Genomic DNA, 20156 nt, shown 5'->3' with positions numbered 1-20156 from the left:
TCAAGGTGAACTTGTTAGCCTACTGTATCTGTTATGACTGAGTTAAGTTGGCTAGGTCAATGAAATAGCACTGACTTGGTGGTTTACTTTATTGGTTTATGTACATTTTTGACAAATTACAAAGTAGCTTCTGATGTAGTAAACTACTTTTGCAAAATGTATGTAACTTAGATTGCTACATTTTGTCTTGAGGTAGCTTTTGTGTAGTTAAGCTTTATTTAATATAGAGTAACTGGTAGCTTAGCTCACTACATTTTCTAAGTAGCTTGCCCGTCACTGCATTTAAGCTATTATAAGGGTGTGATATGAGGGTTTTTTCCCCCTGAAAATTTTCTAAGCATATACTTTAGAGCAGTGGTTCTCAAATTGTGGGACGGGCCCCACTAGTGGGGAATGGAGACATGACGGTGGGGCGCCACAAACAGGAGGATTTTTGTGCAGGGTTCCCAAGGGTCATTGAATTTCTGGAATATCATGGAATTTTAGAAAGTCTATTCCGGAGATGGAAAGTCAGGGAATTTTACCATTTTGGGGACAAGTCATGGAATATCAGAATTTTGTTGTAGCAGTTTAAAATTGACTTGCCAAAATACATTAATACAAATATATTTTCATGCAGAATTGGTGTATATCTGGTTATTAGCTTTACTGCTTGCTTGAGTGTGCCAACTGTGCTTTTTCAATGCCCATTTATTCATCTCACGCTCTAAAAAAAGTAAAAGATTCTTGAACACTGCGTGGGTGCTCTGAAATCAGTGGTACTAGTGTATATTCATTATATAGTATGTCATGGAAATTCAGGTTTTTTGACAGGGAAAGTCAGGGAAAAGTCATGGAATTTTACATTTGACTTCATACATTAAAAAACAAAACAGCCACACATACAAATAGGCGTCATAAACAGGCCTACATATAAATTAAATTCAAATTAAAGCACCATCAGATCCAGGGGACTAAGACGGGAAATGTAACATGCACCGAAATGCGAAAAAAATATTTTAACGTTACCATTTTGCTGGGTGATGTAGGTGGGGCTTGAAAACTGGAGAAAAAGTGGGGAATGACAGAACAAGTTTGAGAGTTTGAGTTTGCTTTAGAGGAACAGAGAGAGAAAGAGAGAGTTTAATGGGTTTAATAAACCGCAGGGGTGGGTCTTTAAGTGTCAGTGCATAATTTCACTGCTAATGAACTCAACACAAAACAAGATTGACATTGATAAAATGCAATGATTTGACTGGTGGGAAGTTGACTTCCCTTTTCAGTACTGGCTAATCAGAGTTTAACTATAGCCTCAACTGATTGGTTGCCCTTACAAAAATTAAATGTTTGCAGCAGATTTGCAGCAAACTTGTGGGTGATTTGTGGGAAACAAATGAGTTCACTAGAAAATATTGACAGAAGTTTGCCAGTGTTAGCTGCTACAGGCAAACTTCCAGCAAAATTCTGGCAACAATGAGAAGTTTGCCACTAGTGGCAAATGTGTTCGCCAGTGATTTGCCATCACTTAGCCGATAATGGTAAACTTCCAGTGAACTTCTGGTGACAAACCTAATTTGCATTGCTGCAACATTACCAAAAGTTAACCGCAACTGTTTGCCAGAAACCTAATTTGCATGTGAAAAATGTGTTGGGAATGTGGAATCTGCTTCAATGGTTTGAGAGGTTCCTCCTTCGACCATGTTACACCTTTCCACCAGTTTTCATGGAAACTGGGTTTATAGGTTTTTCCCCTCAATCCTGCACACAGACAGAAGGGTGGACAAGGGGCCCTCTATGCCAGAGCATGTATCAATCCAACATGAGAGACACATACACCAGGGGGCATCAGTGTGCCTATGTCTGTGTCTGTGGAAAAGAAAATTCTCACCTACACATGCAGAAATTATGGGGATTCCCAAATGACTGACTTCCTCATATTTCAGTGACTACTGCTTCATTCGCTCTCGAAAACCTCAGTCCATGTGAAGGCATCATCACTGCTATCTTGTTCCTCAGTCGTTGGCTCGTCTCCTTTCGTTTTGATTGAACTAAAAACATGAAATAGTTGTTTAATTCTAAAAGTAGGCTAATAAACAAGGTGAGGTGTGTATACCTGCCGTTAGTCTTTTGAGGACCTGAAGTAGGAGTGTATAGATATAGGCCTACCTACTTCCCGATACAGGTGTGGCAACGTGTACCTGGGTGTTGTCATCTTAGTTTGTCGGGATTACATAGGTTTTATTATACTGTACAAGGAAACGCATACAGCAGGACTACAATTTTTCATGGTCGAGAAACTACTTTGTCTGACCAGTCACTTCGCTGGGGAGGACGAAGACTGTTACATTAAAGGTGAGTAGAGTCAGGAACAATTACTTGGATTTGACGAAAAGTTTCGTCGTTTTAGCGATGGCTTCAACTGAGACTTCTGCTTCTGACTGTTTCCCAAGACCACTGCGACATGTAGGCGTAACGTTAGACTGTATGTTTTTATGTTTTTGTTAGTCAGATGACACTAGAGTCCCGAACTTAGATTCTATTTTTGTAATAGTTGTGGATGAACCGGATAGGCCTACTGCGCAATGAACTTTTGACCAAATTTAATCATGGCAAGCCCTCGTAAGGACTCATAAGGTTGGCTATAGATTCGCCAAATGTCGGCTATGTGATGAATGAGACGGACATGTGCAAACAAACAAAAAAAAAAAACATTTTACAGACTATTCGGATAAAAGAGGGAGTCTGGCCAAGTTAGCCTAATATTCTAGAAAATAGAACATAACAGCAGATTTGGTCGAAAATGTAAATTCATAGGCATGCATAGCCTATAAACAGCATTATTATGAGCCTGTCTGGCATCAAATACACGAGTGAAGTGAGGTGTTTTGGTGCTGGTGAACATATTTTCATCACAGCAGGCAACAAGTAACTTGTCATCTTGATAATATGATACACTACAATAAGAAAGCAACATAATTCTGTTGTCTGTTTCTCTGTTCCTACCTGAACAGTAAACTTTCAAAGCGATAAGACCTGCTCAAAATGCCATTAACTCTATTAAGAGTTTATGGGCTTTCAAAAATGATTTTGGAAACGTTATTTTAAGGTAAAAACTCTTCATGGGTCCTTTATGCATCACATGACTCATTTGGGGTTTGAAGGGCCAGATTATACCTGTTATAATCAGCCCATATGTATAGTCATTCACCTCAATCTGATGAACTTTACATTATAGCCCCCCCCCCCCCCCATCATCCTCATTGAGCACATAGGTTCTTGTAAAGTAGGCTACTACTTAATTGCATTTGTAACCATTACCTTTTGAATATACAGATTCTATATGACCATACCCTACATTAATAACATTAACCCATTCATCTTGTGTATCTGAAGGACTTCTGTAAATAGGCATCATCCATGTAAAGCTAGACAGTGTTTGTAAGGTAGGCCTAATAAAGCATATTGACTTAATGTAGTTATAACCTTTATGGATGAACATAACCAATACTGTAAGTGCATGGCCCATATTGATGCCCTGCCTCCCTAATGGTACAATAACAACATTATTGTATAAAAAAAGTTTTATTATTTCACAAGACTCCAAGATATCAGAATGTCCAATAAAGCATGCCTTAATGATCTGTTTTGGCAACAGAGGTAGCTGGGCATTGTAATGCACAAGTTTGTCAAACATGTTTGTGTAGGCAAGCATGCATGACCAAACCTCGAAACTCATTGGACATCACACACACAAAAACAAATGATGTACTGACACTTTAAAGACATCTACCATGATGTCCCACTGACATTACGACTCTAAGTGCTAAATAGCTTATTTAAACAGGGCTAAATGAAAGTAATGACAATTTGATAGGCTGTAGGCTAGCCTGTCTAGGCTACACAAGATCAAACGCCAAATTGCATAATCGTACACTTACTCGACCACCAGTGGTCGTCGAAATTCTCACGTTTTTCCACAATAACCCATATAAACATTCAAAAACGTATTAAAATTGCTGTAGGCCTAGTCTTCTAGCTTCTTTACCAACATTTTCAGTTCCATTTGAGTCACGCTTCATGAATGCTCTCCAGGCGTAAATAAATATTCACGCTGAACTCCACCCGACCCCACCCATTTAAACTCAGAATCTCAGAAACCGGTAACACCGGCGTGGGGTCCCATCAAGTTTCGGTGAGAAAGAGCCTATCTATTAGGCTACAGCTACAATTACAAATCGACGATTTGGTATTGGTATGTTATTCCTTGTTAATTCCTGAGTGTGTTGTCAGCCTAGCCTAGTCTAGATGACAAATGAAGCCTTGGTCCGTGTAACGCTTTGCAGTGCTTTGTTCTATTTGCTCCATCCATCTGATCCAAATAAAAAATGTGTTCAATAATCCAATTTTCAATTTTTTTAACTGGTCAGCAAATAGATAATTGCTGCTATTTTCTAAATGTGTCATTAGTCACGCAAGATAAAGAAAAAAACAGAAACTGGATTGGAAACAAAAGTAAAATTCAGTTAATATTGGATTTTTGCCTTTTTTTTTTTACCGTTTTTGTTGGGGTGAACCACAAACGTAGGGGGGTGACCTGATACATATTGGCGCGCGGTGTTGGTGATCACATTTTATCAGCGGATGTAGAGATGGAGGGCTATCAAACACAGTTCAGCTTGCATCAAGGTGCCAAGCGATTGATAATGTCAGCTCGAGATCAGAACCTCAGATGCAGAGGGAGACATTGCTGCATCCTGACACTTATGAGTAGGCCTACGTGTGTAAATGTTCATGTTCTGGGAGGCTTTGGAGACCTACATGATCCAATGGACTTGAGCCGTAGTAGCCTATAGACTGACGTCGATGGCAAAGCATTCTGCTTTGGGGAATTATTTGCTATGGTATGGCATGGCCATGGTATTCAAATATACTGTAGATATGTTCAACGTAGGCTGAAAATTATGTTTAACGTGCCATCTCCCAAAAATCGGCGAAGTTTTAGTTATTAATCTCTATAATGAGTCAAACGCACAACTTCAGGCGGCGCTCTCTTCCACCATCTAGCCTGGCCCAGTTAGATGGTGTTCTCCCCCCGGTGCTCGTGGTTCAGTGCAACCAAAAGCTCAAAAAAGGAAAATTAGACAATTGACGCATCATTTAAATGTTTAACTTCTGAACAGAAAACCGTAACTGTGCTCAATTGAAAATCAAAATATGCAACAATAACCCATTTACTGTGCCGTCCTAAAGAATGGATAACGGATTTTTAGACCTATTTATATATTTTTTTCATGTGAATTCTGCAAATAGAACATAGCACTGCAAAGCGTTACACGGACCAAGCCTATTAGAGGGAGAGCAGCTTCACAGAAGAGAACTTCTGACGGCAAATTTGAGGAAAAGTTGGTAAACCACCCTTCTTACCTAATTTGAGGATGCTGATTCTGAATATTTTGTTTACCAAGCTCAATTCTGAGTTCTAAGCCACATAATCAGCATTTTAACATAAAATAGCGATTTTCTTTGCCTATTTTTCCCTAAATTGGGTTGATTTCAAAAGTAATCACTAAAACCATAATAAAAGTGTACTTGTTTGAGCATTAAAGAAACCATACTATAGTTTATTAATGTATTTAATGGGAACATGATTACAGTTAACATGTAATAAACTCGGAAATTCTAATCAAAACACAACCATATTTTTATTGCTAACATAGTGAGTCACTCATGTGGTATTTAATTAATTTAATCACAATAACAAGTTGCACAGATAACCTTCAACTCATAATATATCCTACAGTACATATGAACTTAGATAGCGGGAATAAGCCTAATGCAGAACTGCATCTACCGTCAGCAACAACCGACAAGTAAAAAAGATTTTACTTCTAGTAACACTGGATTTTGGTATGTGTGCTTGCCTCCATACTAGAGCTTGATAATGAGCTCTTCTAATTTGCCATTGAGCAGCATCACTTATTGGTGGTAGAGCCTCCGATCCTCGACATCTAGAAAACAGAGTGGCTCTGGCATAGTGTTGTCACGATACCAAAATTATGACTTCGATACAATACCTGCCATAAATATCTTGATAGTCGATACTGAAACGATATCCAAATCCTAAAATATCTGGAAAAGAAAGGACGCAGGCCTCCTCCAAGTGTATTGAGTCATATGTGTTGAATTTGGTGCACTTTTGGTCAATTCTGGGTTTTAAACTTCTAAACTTCCTACATAATTATTATTTTTGTAGTCAGTAAAATAATAGTTTGTGTGTGATTAAGTCCTTTATTGTTTGTTATAGCTCATTTATATTGTGTGGTGTTTTGGCAATGAATTACCTTTAAATAGCCAAAGTAGGCTAGATCAAGGTCAGTGTTCAAATTACTGCATGCAAGTCACTTAATGCTATGCAGAAGAGCCAATCTTTAGGCCATCTGATGTAGGCTACCCTAGGCCTTCCTGTGTTTATGGGATTTCTTTGACAGTTGCAAAGGGAAAAAAGTGAAGATAGTCTTCTTTGCTCCCAGTGTAATTTAATAAGTATGTTTCAACCACTCAGGTCTTAATCAGATAGGCCTACACCATTATCTGTTGCAATATCTGTGTGCATTCCTACATTAGGTCTATTTCTTTGATAGTTTACATAATTTGGTACCACATAACAAATACCAAATAACAATACATAAGTTTCTTACAAACTTTCCTGCATACTTCCTAAATGTGCTGCAGTCAGATGGGTGTCCTAAAGACATAGATCTTGAGCATCTATTACCAGTGTTGAATGAGCAGTTTTTGCAGTGATCACTACTGGACATTCCACATTGCTAGACAGCACTTGAGTGAGGATAGACTTATTTCCACTTCACAAATAACCATCGCTATCTGCAATAGCTACAGTACATTAATCAGTTAATAGCTAAGGATTTGTCCTAGGTCCACTTCCCTTTCAGCATCATATGCAGTAATGATGCACTGGAGAATGTTTCTTTTTGTTGCACTATAAAGATATCTTGTGTAAATTGTTTTGGTGTTTCCAGCTAAAACAGCTATTCCCCAACAGATTAACATCCAGCTTGACCCAACTTCACTAACCCCAACTAGAACTTGGGCGTTGTAATTGATGACCTCTGGGCATGTAGCTTCTATTGCAAAATCATGTCAGTGTATGCTTTACAACATTAGGAAGATCAGACCTTATCTAACACAAGATTCCACACAACTTCTTGTTTAAACCATGGTCATCTCCAAGCTGGACTATTGTAATTCACTATTAGTTGGCTTACCCGCTTGTGTAATAAGATCATTACAGCTGATTCAGAATGCTGGAGCACGCCTGGTCTTCAATCAGCCAAAGATAACGCATATAACTCCTCTCCTAGTTACTCTCCATTGGCTCCCTATAGTAGCCAGAATTCAATTTAAATCTCTCACTTTGGCCTATAGGACACTGACTGGATCTGCTCCTAGTTATTTTAGTTCAATAATCAAGGCATACATCCCCAACCGCCCACTGCAGTCTTCTGATGAGCGTTTGTTATGTCGACCAGTCATAAACACTAGGTCTAATTCAAGACTCTTTTCCTCAGTGGTTCCATGTTGGTGGAATGAGTAGCCCAGTGTTCTCCGTTCCTGTGGTAGTTTTGGGTTGTTTAAGAGGGGTCTAAAGACATCCCTGTTCAACATACACTTAGATCTTTAAGTGCTTCTTATGCATGATGGTTTGTATAATATTGTTTTATTTCCATTAGGCTGTTGATTAATGTGACAGTATTGTTTATTATTGATATTCTCCTTAATATAGTCTCACCATGTCATTGTTTTTTATATTATTGATTGAATGGACATTATTGTTTATTATTGCTTTTTCCCTCATTTTCATTGCTCATTTTATTAGGCTATTGATTGAATTGACATTGTTGTTTATTATTGCTATCCTCCTTATTATAGTTTGACCAACATTCTAATCTGTTCCCTGTTATATTTTAAATATTATGTTGTTTTTGTATTTGTGTGTCGCTTTGGACAAAGGCGTCTGCAAAATCCCATAACCATAACCATAACCATACATTTTTTGCAAATAATGCAATCTCCATAACACTCTTCAGCTCTCCTCCAACATGCACACTCTTCCATTTTTCTGCATGGCTGGAATTTGAATGATAGGAAAGAGCACCAGTGAGATGTTTTAACTAGGCAAGCACAGTCGCCTTTACAGTAAAATAAAATACCTCTGTAGAGACTGACAACTGTTCATAATAGTTAGTGACAAAGTACTTTCTACAGAAAAATGAGCAGTCACCTACTTTTTTATCAATTTATTCAGGGGATCTATTTTGTTTCTAAACGTCATACTGAATTTTAGCTATTATTTCAATTTATATTTTAGTTGTAGCTTATTTTCATTTGCTTCTTGAGGGTCATTGGGGTAATTCCTGCCCTGTCCTACAACATATCTGATACATAAAGAGTATATTAATGCCTTATGTTTTGCAATTCCTATGATATCTGATGGCAAAACCAAAAAGTATGTGAATTATGCTAATTATGCTAATTAGCAAGCTTAAAACTCAAAATTGAGCTTGGTAAACAAAATATTTGAATTCAGCACCCTCAAATTGTGTGAAATTGCCCCTTTACCGACTTTTCCTCAAATTTGCCAACAGGACTTTTTCTGAACGTTTGTTAGCTATCTGCTCTCCCTCTATATCCTATATCGTGAACATGCTAATTACCAACCATTTCGTTCGAAAATTGTAAAACAACAATGTTTTTTAATACTTAAAAATAACATTTGCTAAATTAACCTTACATTTTTCAGTAGCCATAGGTGTGTCGATTTGAACAAAATCTAGTTTGGTTCTTACCGGGGCTTTTACTGCCTGAAATATCTGGTGGGTGCTTAATCCCAACCTTTCTCAGACAGGCATAAACGGTTAGACCGAGAATTCTCGTCAGCAATTTACACTTCCACTGGAGCTCCAAGCGGATTTGTACACGCAGCCTTACAACACTGTTTACAGCTCTTCGAGTCACGATAAAATGTAATTTTTGGTACATAGCTAATTTAGATAAACGTATGGAGTGGGTGCTTGCGTTTCTTTAGGAATCCGCCGTCTTGGTTTGTATAAAAATGAATATTAAGTGACACATACACGTAAGAGGTTGGACATACGGTTGGTAAGATGTCAGTGCCTATATATTTGTTGAAGTGTTATTCATAGCCTAAGCGGTGAGGTAATTTGTTGTGTCTAAAGTGAAAATTATGTTTCCAAAGGAGCTTCCAAAAGTGACTCACTCATGCTGGCCCCATACCAAAGTAATACAACTGCTGAAGCTTTCCTGTGGTCCAGCAACCACCGTACGGTCAACGAAACTTCAGAAAACAGTGATTCAGATACATGGATGCTGGCGACCCCGCTTCCACTGATGGACCCCTGTCCTGCCTCTGAAGGAATGAAATCCGACAGCACCAGTTCTAGCCTTGAACCAGAGATAACCTCGGACCATGAGGAGTCTCAGATGCAGCTGGACTTGTTCCGCAAACTGGGTTTTTCCGCATCGCAGGTGCGCGCGGCGCGCCTGAAACTGGGACTCAACTCGGACACTAACACTGTCCTGGGGGAGCTCGTGCTGGCGGGCGTAGAGCAGGAGGAGAGAAATTGTTCTGGCTTGGTTCCTCGCGTTCCTTCACACAAACCGCCTGGCAGTTTACCCCGTGTAACAGTTGCATGCGCTTCCACGCAGCAGGATGAGTGGATGGATGGTGATGCTTTGAAACCGATCATAATCGATGGGAGTAATGTTGCCATGAGGTGGGTACACATATATGCGCGAGACATTTTCAAAGTGTGTGTGTGTGTGTGTATGTGTAGGCTAAGAGTGTATGCAGTGGCGTAACTATAGTAGGTGCAGCAAGTGCAGTCGCACCAGGGCCCGTGACCTCCCGGGGCCCGTCGCTACCCCCGCCCTGCCTTCTTTTTTTTGAGAATGTTAGAGCACGGAGAGTGAAGCGTCACTTTGACGAACTATCGGAAGATGAGCGCTTAACCGATGCAGAGAGATACTTTTTAATGCAACTCTGGACATCATAATCAGTCAGCTCTCCCAAAGATTTGCAAGTATGCGGGAAACTTGTCATGTGTTTGAGTCTTTACGTCCTGACCCTTCAACTTGCAGGTGATGATGAACTGCTTGAAAAGGCAAGACGTTTGTCAGACCATTATAGCAGGGACATTTCACAGAAGTCATCTATTTTTCAACTTGCAAAAATGCTGGTGGTAGATTATGACAGTGTAACATCCACATTCGGGGAAGTGTGTACTGCTCTCATGTTGTTTCTGACATTGCCTGTAACTGTGGCAACAGCTGAGCGATCTTTTTCCAAACTCAAACTTATTAAGGAGCAGCATGGGGCAGGAGAGGCTCAGTGGGTTAGCTATCCTGTCCATTGAAAATACGAGAGCCAGCATTAAATATTGGGAACATCGTTGACGATTTTGCACAACGAAAGATGGCCTTCTTCTAATGGCCTAATTCGCGCATATTGGGGATTGTATGCATATTAATTATTTTATTTGGTTTCTGCACGGTTAAATAAGTTAGGCTACATTAGGTTTTGTTTCTGCGCAGTGCGAGGTTATAAGCAAGCAATCTACGCTTCAGCAGAGGGTTGAAGAGGCGCATTGAGCGCATTGAGTGTTCCCATAATTCCATGCGAGTTGATGTTAATGCAGTAGCCTAATATTAGATTACCCTGGCCTGCAGGCTGTTAATAAAATAATTTTTAATGTTTTCACATGTAATAGGTCCTATGTAGTCGTGTGTTTTTTATTTGAAATTGTAATCTGTAACTACTAAACTACTTCGGTGCCTCAGGCCCTTTGCATAAACAATTGAAGTCACCCTTAATGTGTATTGCATGTATCAGAGCTAATTCATCCTGGGCCGATTTATACCAGTATGGGGCCCGCGTAGCGCTTTCGTACCTGGGCCCGCCATGGACTTGTTACGCCACTGAGTGTATGTGTTGGAAGGGGCAAAAGCCCAGATAGCAATATCAGATGTTCAGACTTCGGACCACCATCCCATTTTAAACTTTCCTGACTATTAAGATAATCTCATTGATTGTTTCTTAAAATGAACGTGAGTGGAATAATTGAATCAGGAGAAGTATAAATGAATGATTCAATGTGTTAAAACAGGAAATTTGCCTGAGTAAAATTGTACTCTGCCAGAAAACATTTGGTCCCACCCCATTAGGGCCACATGAAGACAAAATATTTTGAAAATTCAGAGAAAAAATTATTTCTAGATTAAAGTCAAAAATTGTAGAAATAAAAGTAAGACATTTTCGAGAAACAAAGTCGGAAATCATTTCTGAGACTAAAATCAGAATTTTGCAAAAAAACATTTGTGGCTTTAATCTCAAACATTCTGAGATTTTTTCTCTGAATTTTCAAAAATATTTTCTCTTCATGTGGCCCTACTACTCTTCCGTGGTATGTTAACCTCTGTAAACCTCATGAATAGCCTACCTGATTTTAGTTTTTTTTGTTTAGATTTTAACTTAAATGACATGAACAGGATTTTAGAATGGTAGTAATTATGAAACATGAGCCTTAAAAGCAACATATCAGCACTGTCCATCATGACATATGGTCAATTACATCTGAGACTGCAACAACTGAGATTTCAATCTTAACCAAGTGTGTTGTGGATAGTAATCTGCTTGATGGTGTGTGGCATCAACATAAATAACACAATAGCATGACAGGTATAGTATGCATAGCCTTAAATTTCAATTACATATTTTTTCAAAGATTAAATTTCAGTCAAGATTAAAATGTGATAATGTGAAGAATACTATGGACAGTGGCATTCTGGGAAATATAACCCCAACTTGACTCTGGAAAAACACCTTTATCTAAAGAGTAACTTTTACTCTTTTCAGAGAGGGACCAAATGTTATCTGGCAGAGCAAAAATTGTCATCTCTTTACATGCGATGCGATTAATTGGAAGTTTCATTTAAAATAGAGGCTATTTTTTAACTAATTAAAACTGAGGGGGATGATTGCTGTCAAATTTCCAAGGGATAAATCCCCTGCATCCCCTCACCGCCTGCGTCTACACATTATGATTGTTTCCGGGGTTTTTGGTGACCCTTGTTTTTAGATGCTCCTTTTGCTAAAGAGATTCATATAGTGACATATTCTTAGAGTGTTGAGGGAGTTTGGCGGTTTTCTCAAAGTGTTTTTTTCCTTTTTTCGCCTTTGGCTTACACTAACCTTTGCAGTCTGACACAAACCTGATCATGCCCTACTTTTATGGAAGGTGTGCCTTCTTGACTCAGTATGCAAATTTTAGAACATGCAAATCAGAGTATTCTTTCCAGGGATATTGATGGACAGTTATTTGGCAGTTGTTTGAAGGTCATGATACTTGATACAACTTGATAAAATCTTTTTATGTGTGCACACTGTAACTGGGCTTTTTATGTCAATATTTTTTTCCAATGATCTCAAATGCTACAGCAAAAGCAGTAGCAGCTGCAACTGGAGAGAGGAATTATTTTTTACCAAGTGTGTAGGTATTCCCTTATTAGTGTATTGTGATGATTAACATTGTGTGTGGTAAGATGACAGACGTTCAAGAGGGAAGCATCACTTTTTGTTTCTGTCTTCGTCTCTCTTTACAGTCATGGCAACAAGGAAGTGTTCTCCTGTCTGGGAATCCAGCTGGCTGTGGACTTCTTTCTGGACAGAGGTCACACTGATATCACCGTGTTTGTCCCCTTGTGGAGAAGAGAGCAGCCCAGACCCGACGTACCCATCACTGGTGAGTTTCTTGTGCAAAAGTCACTTTTGTAAATTTAACTTTTGAAAACTTTATTGTAAACAGGGAGTTTATGTTTATATTTACATTTTTTGTGTTCAGCAGATGAAGAATAGCATTCAAGTTACATTGCAGAGGAGACCTGATTAATATGACAACAATAAGTACAACTACCAGAGGATGATAGGGCAGACGTTTAAGTTCTACACTTACAATTAAATGTTTGCAGTAGATTTGCAGAAAACTTGTGGGTGATTTGTGGCAAACAAATTAGTTCACTAGAAATATTGCCGGAAGTTTGGCAATGTTGTCCACTAGAGAACAAGAACAAACTTAGAGAACAAACTTCCAGTGAACTTCTGGTGACAAACCTAATTGCATATAACATTGCTGCAAATTTTCACATTTTGCAAAAACATTGCCAAAAGTTTACTGCAACTGTTTGCCAGAAAACAAATTTGCATGTGAAAATATGACGCTGCATATTTGCGTCAACTGTTCGCCAGAAACCTGAAATTTCTGTATGGATAGTGAAAGTCGTGGGGCAGCCGTGGTCTACTGGTAAGGGCTTTGGGCCGAAGGGTTGTCGGTTCGATGCCTGACCAGTAGGAAAAATGTGGGCGGGGGTAGTGGTTGAGCACTGCTCTCCCTTGCCTACATCCACGGATGAAGTGCCCTTAAGCAAGGCACCTAACCCCTCACTGCTCCCTGTGCACCGCTGTAGCAGGCAGCTCACTGCGTCCGGATTAGTGTGTGCTTCACCTCACTGTGTATTCACTTTGTGCTGAGTGTTTCACTAATTCACGGATTGGGATAAATGCAGAGATCAAATTTCCCTCACGGGATCAAAAGAGTATATATACTTGTGTCGAAGGAGATAGAGATAGAAGAGAAGTGAATGGTAAGTGCTCGGTAGGTGTGTTAGGATGGTCAGAGGTTAGGAGAGGAGGTACTAAACGTTTCTGTTCATTGATTTTGCAGACGGAAGGGATAAGGGATACTGTTATGTTTATGCACAATTTTTTGTAGCTTGAGAAGTTTTCTAAAAGAAAAGCCTTCTACAGTATTTTACAAGGGAATCGATTCCATCCCTTTTATCAACTTGTGACTTTTATCCAAGTGACTTGAAGAGAAAACTCTTTTGAGCCAATGTACTTGGTAGTGTTATAATCCGGCATGGTAGCAACGGCAACACTGCACAGCAAGATTTGAAGGGAACCTGTGATCGCATTAGTGTCACTCATTCCTGTCACACCAGTTCATTTCATGGAATAGTGCATCTGTAATCCTGTAAGTGTTCACATCACAGCTGTGTTATCTGAGTTGTGGGTACTTTGGTAATTTGTTCCAGACATAAAGTGATTTTGCATCTGGGTTGCAAGAGTACCGGTACTCACACTTACTGATAATCCATTAACTTTATCAAGGGTGCACTCCCTGATAATGAAGCTGTGATGAAACAACCATTGTTAAGGGATAGAGTAACTTATTAATCAATAAAAAGTGCATTTTTAAGACTAGCTATGTTGCCCCAGTCGTTACACAGAGACACCTTTAAGGAACAGACAGACACCTCTAGTGTAATTTGTTCAGGGGAAAAAGTGCTAAACTGAATACATCTATATAAATTATCTGCTTGCATTGATAAATGAAAATAGGCTAGTCCCAACCCGGCAAAGAGCTTTAAGCATGAAGAAAGCTATCAGCAATCTGAACATGTTTTATGACCATGGTTTCCTTAAAGGTCAATGAATGATATCTCAGGATTCTGTCAAACCGACATGTTTGTCCTAATTGGGAGACCTTCTTTCAAAAGCTATCTTACTCTCACAAAAATATATCTGTCACTGACATATTTGTAGATTTTAGGATTTATTTTATACAAGTTGTCAGTCAGTCAGGCAGGTCAGTTGGTGTATATAAGCAAAGCCAAGCACAATTCACATTCAGCTCAAAGCATAAAAGCATATGCAAAAATTACTTCTACTGTATGTGGATAACATACATATGCCTGAGTTTCCAGAATGTTATATATTTTTATGTATATGAACTATTGATCAGTTGTTGTAGCATTCTGTTGTAATTGCTTTTAGGGGCTTGCTCTTGAGAAAAAGAGCATAAACTGCAGGGCTGTGTGCACACAAATTGAGGCTGAAGCGGCAGTCTTTTTCCTGCCATAAATTATATATGAGCAAGACCATTTAATTACAATATAATGTTGAACTGTCATATTCATCAGTTTATTTAATCAGTCTATTTGTTTTTGCTGTTTTATTGACACCATTTCCACCTTTCTGCAGATCAGCATATTTTGCGGGAGCTGGAGAAGAGAAAGATCCTGGTGTTCACGCCGTCACGACGCGTAGCTGGCAAACGAGTTGTGTGCTACGATGATCGCTTCATTGTCAAGCTGGCATACGAGTCTGATGGCATCATCGTCTCTAACGACACATACCGTGACCTGCAGGGTGAGAAACCAGAGTGGAAGCTCTTCATCGAGGGCAGACTCCTCATGTACTCGTTCGTTAATGACAGGTTAGTTACCTCAGTTGTGTTATAACCACATTAATGCTTTCCCTTACAATGGTTTCAGGTTTCAGGTTTCCCTTACAAAGATTTCAGTTGCCGCAAATTTGCGGCAAGGCCATACAGTATTTTCACATGCAAATTAAATTTCTGGCAAACAGATGCGGTTAACTTTAGCCAATGTTGCAGCAAATTTGCATCAATGTCATACGCAGGTTGGCAAATCAGGTTTGTCACCAGAAGTTCACTGGAAGTTTGTCATTATTGGCTAAGTGGGGACAAATCACTTCTCATGATATCTTGTAAAAACTTGAAAAAGATATTGTTATAACAAGAAACTTTTCACACAATTACGTGATACTGAGCCTTTCCGTACTGTGGTTTTATTGTGTTTATCCTTTTGACCGATAATGTACAGACATTTTATTTATTTATTTATTTTTATAAGAAACATCGTTTGTACAGAAACGTCAATGAATAATTTCAATTAATCAATAAAGTGGATATGCTTGTGATTTATTTATACATGTTACATGAAATCCTAAATTTTTTGTGCTTTTTGTATGTGCATTGGTTATATTTTACTGGAAAAGGGAAATTGTATCCTGGTATAACCAGACCCTATTCATGCTCCATGTTCCATTCCTGTTTCCAGCCCTTGCGTGTTAATGAGCGTAGATCTCAGTTTAATTTGGAAACTTATACCAACGTAACCTAATAATATTGGAATTTTTCCAATTCCCCTTGATAGTAAGGATATAATGTCTTTACTATGACTAAAACATTTACACATTCCTCCTGCTGTGGCTTCAACTTTTTTTTATGTTTGCCAGAGATGGTTGTTCTAAAACAGGTGGGGAGCTACTGGTAGCTTGCGAGCTACCTGTTGGAGACCCCTGTTCTAAAGGTAGATCTTTGATTTAGTTTTGTCCAGCTCTACCACTCTGACACTGTTATTAGTACATTATGACATCATCACACTTAGGTTGCTGGTTGGCCTGCCGGTTGGTCCCCACATAATTGTCCATCTACCATTAAAGGAGCGGTTTGTAGGATTGTTACAGAACGTTCTGTAGGTCAAAATCAAAACACTGGTGAACGTTCTCAAGACTACCTAGACGCAAGCCTCTTCTGGGTTGCCAGATGTAATGAAGACTTAGCTAACGTTGGTTGACCTGCAGCTGCTTTAACGTTTCTCCAACCATGACCCAGCTACACATTACGGAAACAGTGAAAACAAAAAATACCTCTCTAACCAACATAACATATTTAGCTGAAGTTAGTGATGCAGATGTTTAACCTAGGCTATGTCGTGGAGAAATATGGCCAGCTCTGCGTCAGACTTGATATTCTTCGTTTGACGAAGATGTCGCCATCTCAGGAAGGCTCCTCCGATGTCCACTTAATTGGTTTCTTGTTTTAATTTTAAAAATTTGCCAGCTTCTCGTAGGCTACTCGTCCATGACTACAACTGACAGCTGTTGACAGTTGGCTGTTGACTGGGCCTAGCCTACTCTATGCTTGCTCAAAATATATGCTTTGTCTGGTGGAGGTGCTTCAAATTGGTTCAAATTTGTTTTAAAAATCGCCTGTCCAGGGCAATTCCACGCAAAACTGTCACATCCATATTTAGTTGGTGTTACGGACGTGACAGTTTTGCGTGTTTTTGTCCCAGTATCGTTATATATAGCTCTGTTCTCGCTGTCTAGCTTTCTCCTCTTTGAGCAATCGATGATTTGAAAATAACTTACTTATCGTTAACTTAGATATCTATCTGATTGTTTCCTGTCCCGTCTCCTCGCTCGTTTCAGGCTATCAGTGAGTCTCTTTCCCATAATAGGCTACTTTAGCCTACTCACTGACTCGACTTTATCAGAATTCACAGATTTCACTGGCTGAGTAGCATCAAGCAAAATGATGGTTCCTGAAGCTCCTGAAGTAAATGCTGTTATCCTAACCAACGAAACATTAAGCGCAGCTTTGAAATCTTACGTGAAAATCTAAATTAGGCTATTATGGTCCGGGTCCGGATAGGATCACGTCAGGGTCCGGACTCGGACCGCGGTCCGCCATTTGGTGACCCCTGATGTAAACCATCTCTTTGATTTTTTCCAAACAAATAGACCTGTGTTATTACCATTGTCAGCTAAATATTTTACTGAGTTATTTCTGTATTAATCGAAATACTTACCTTGTGTTATTGTCCTTACAGGTTCATGGTTCCGGATGACCCTTTGGGACGGCGTGGTCCAACACTAGAGAACTTCCTACGGAAAACCCCACGAGTTATCAAGCGACATCCATGTCCTTATGGTGAGGGCACGTCTTCCATTTGAAATGTTAGGGCTTCTACCATTGCCTTGTTATGCCTTATTTAGCCACCTTTTTTTCTCCCCACAAAAAAAGTCTGACAACTTCTTGCCTCTTTCTTTCATTCACACTTTAGGTAAGAAATGTACATATGGAATCAAATGTAAGTTCAGTCACCCGGATAGGCCAAAGCAGTCTAACCGCGCCCTGGCAGACGAGCTACGTGAGAAGGCCAAGCAGCCCGCCTCGTCGGCAACTCCTCACAAACACTCCTCTCCAGCAAGTGTCAGAGCCGGCCACAGCTCGCCTTTGGAGGAGATCCTGGAGAATAAACTGCACCTGGACCCGCCAGGGGCACCAGCCCCTCAGTGGAGAGCCCAGGCCAGCGAGAACATGCTGGTGTTGGTGGGACCTCAGCAGAAAACAGAAAAAAGCAGAAAACAGTGTCAGAAAAAAGACCGCCACAGCCACATTCACCCCAACTATAGTCTTTCATCAGCCGGTATGGACTCTTTCGCCAGCGGTTCCCATGAGTGTCTGGACTCGGGTCTGGGCTCCTACGAGGGCCACCCTGAGCGCCACAACCCTGGAGATCCCATGAAGCCCAGGTCCCTTCAGAACAGGGGGCAGTACTACCCCCCTCCCCCCTGCAACAGCAGTCAGTCCTGCCCCTGTTTCCGCCACCTACCTCCCCCCATGCCCCCTGCCCCCACCCAGCCCCAGGCTAACCTGCGGTACCCCAACCACGTTCCAGGCTCGGTTGGCTCTCACGGCTTGGACATGTCCTATTTCCCACAGCCTTGCTACCCTCCGTATACTAACCAGCAGCACACTGCCAGCCTGCCACAACACAACATGGCTACTTATGGTTCTCAGCAGCCCGGGCACTCTTTTGTGCACCATCATGGCCAGTGGTCTGCCCCGTACCCCCAGGGGTACACCCAATCCGTTCACAGGGATCCAATTCAGCACCATCCCTGGGGGAACCCCATAGCCCCCCCGATACGCTCTAGCCCCCCCAGATCGGGAACCCGAGAGGAAGTGCGTAAGAAGCTGATGGCCATCTTTAATGGTCATTTAGTGGACCGAGCTATGGACATGTTCCCTCAACTGCTTGACCCCCAGAGATTGGCAGCAGAGATCCTGACTCTACAATCCCAGGAAGGGATCTTGTGAGTAGGGGATGACGTTGCCATCCTTATGGTCAAGAGTGACTTTCTCTGGAAGTAGTTTTTCACGTGCAAGGAAGGCGGACATGTGGCAACGATGCCCTAACTGTGGTCAGGCCAGGGTCAGAAATTACTTTTGGAGGATTTGTCTTCAGTTAACAGGTTTAGTTGTGCCTGTGCAAATGATGGAAGGGAGGATAAGTGAAGTCAGACAACATTATGCAACACTTTGCCACTTTTAAAGGTATATTTTCATAGGAAACTAATTTTGGAGTAATCTTCAACTCAATTTGGAATGGTAATGGTTTCAGATTGTCATATTTATTCTAATCCGTTGCTACATTCAAAGAGCTTTCGTGAGACATAAATTATTCTCTTTTTAATCATGAAGAGGTCTCAAGAAATATTCCAGCATGGTGATTAACTATTTCTTGTTTCCACATGCAGAAGACTTTAGACTTGTCTCCACAAGATGTATCCGTCATTTACTGACTGGTCTAATAGCAGAACCATTGCTTCTGAAAAGCACATGCAGATAAAGCAACGACCTGTTGACACAAATTGTGTCATTAAACTTAAGGGGGTTGGGTTAAACTTGTTTTCGTCAATGCTTTTGTTTTTTGTAGGAACCTTTCCTCTCCTTTATGGTACCAAGTCTTATTTGACTGTGGGCCTTATTGCGTAAGAAATTTGAAAACAAAACTGGTATATGTTCGCTTTGTACCAGAAAACGTTTATTTGTTGAGTCAACAGTCATGAACATGAACAGGTAGACAAGTATTTGTCCTTTTTTTGTCCTATTTTTATCTTTTAACTTAATAAACTACACAGTTGTAATGTCTGGAAATTTAAATATCACTGTTGGCTACTGTTATTATTGACTTTGTCTGCACAGACTCTATGTTGTATTACTTTGATACTATTGTAACAGTGCCCTTTGATATTGTTAAACAAACTAAATAAATAGACTATTCAACTATTTGACTATCTGTTGGTGTTGTTACAAATGCTTGGCTCGAAACATGAGAACATAAGGGAGGTCCACACGTTAGAGATCTGCACTCCCGCAGTAGACCCGCGGGTCCCGACGCAAAAGAGTGCGGCGCGGGACAACTTTTGAAAGCTCTTTGCGGGAGCGGGCCTGATGAGAGAGGTGCGTTCGCGGGTACGGGACAAACCGATGATTCACTGCACTCCCGCAAATGAAATATGTGCGTAAAATTAAATATGGAAACGATTAAAGTAGTCTTCATAACTATAGTTCAGCTGGATGTTCTGTTAGGCAGCATTAAAAAACGGGGTTTAAGCATAACTGACGGATAGCAGGCCTATAGCC

At 40.2% G+C, this 20156-nt stretch overlaps 1 protein-coding gene across 1 annotated transcript; it reads left to right on the top strand.

Annotated features, from left to right (window-relative positions):
- The first annotated feature begins 1920 nt into the window (after positions 1 to 1920).
- zc3h12ab (zinc finger CCCH-type containing 12Ab) lies at positions 1921 to 19801 on the top strand. Its single transcript, XM_076301685.1, has 6 exons — positions 1921 to 2331; positions 9257 to 9794; positions 12679 to 12818; positions 15116 to 15350; positions 17554 to 17654; positions 17788 to 19801. The coding sequence occupies exons 1-6, from the start codon at positions 2265 to 2267 to the stop codon at positions 18825 to 18827; spliced, it is 2121 nt and encodes a 706-aa protein (XP_076157800.1). The 5' UTR covers positions 1921 to 2264; the 3' UTR covers positions 18828 to 19801.
- The last annotated feature ends 355 nt before the right edge of the window (positions 19802 to 20156 follow it).

This window comes from Alosa pseudoharengus, unplaced genomic scaffold, assembly GCF_046254945.1.
Source record: "Alosa pseudoharengus isolate Yale_2024_CS ecotype anadromous, Long Island Sound unplaced genomic scaffold, YU_APseudo_1.1 YU_APseudo_1.1_scf_23, whole genome shotgun sequence".
In the NCBI taxonomy this organism is placed as follows: Eukaryota; Metazoa; Chordata; class Actinopteri; order Clupeiformes; family Clupeidae; genus Alosa; species Alosa pseudoharengus.
Note: the sequence above shows the minus strand (reverse complement) of the source record. Positions and strands in the feature narration are given on the sequence as shown.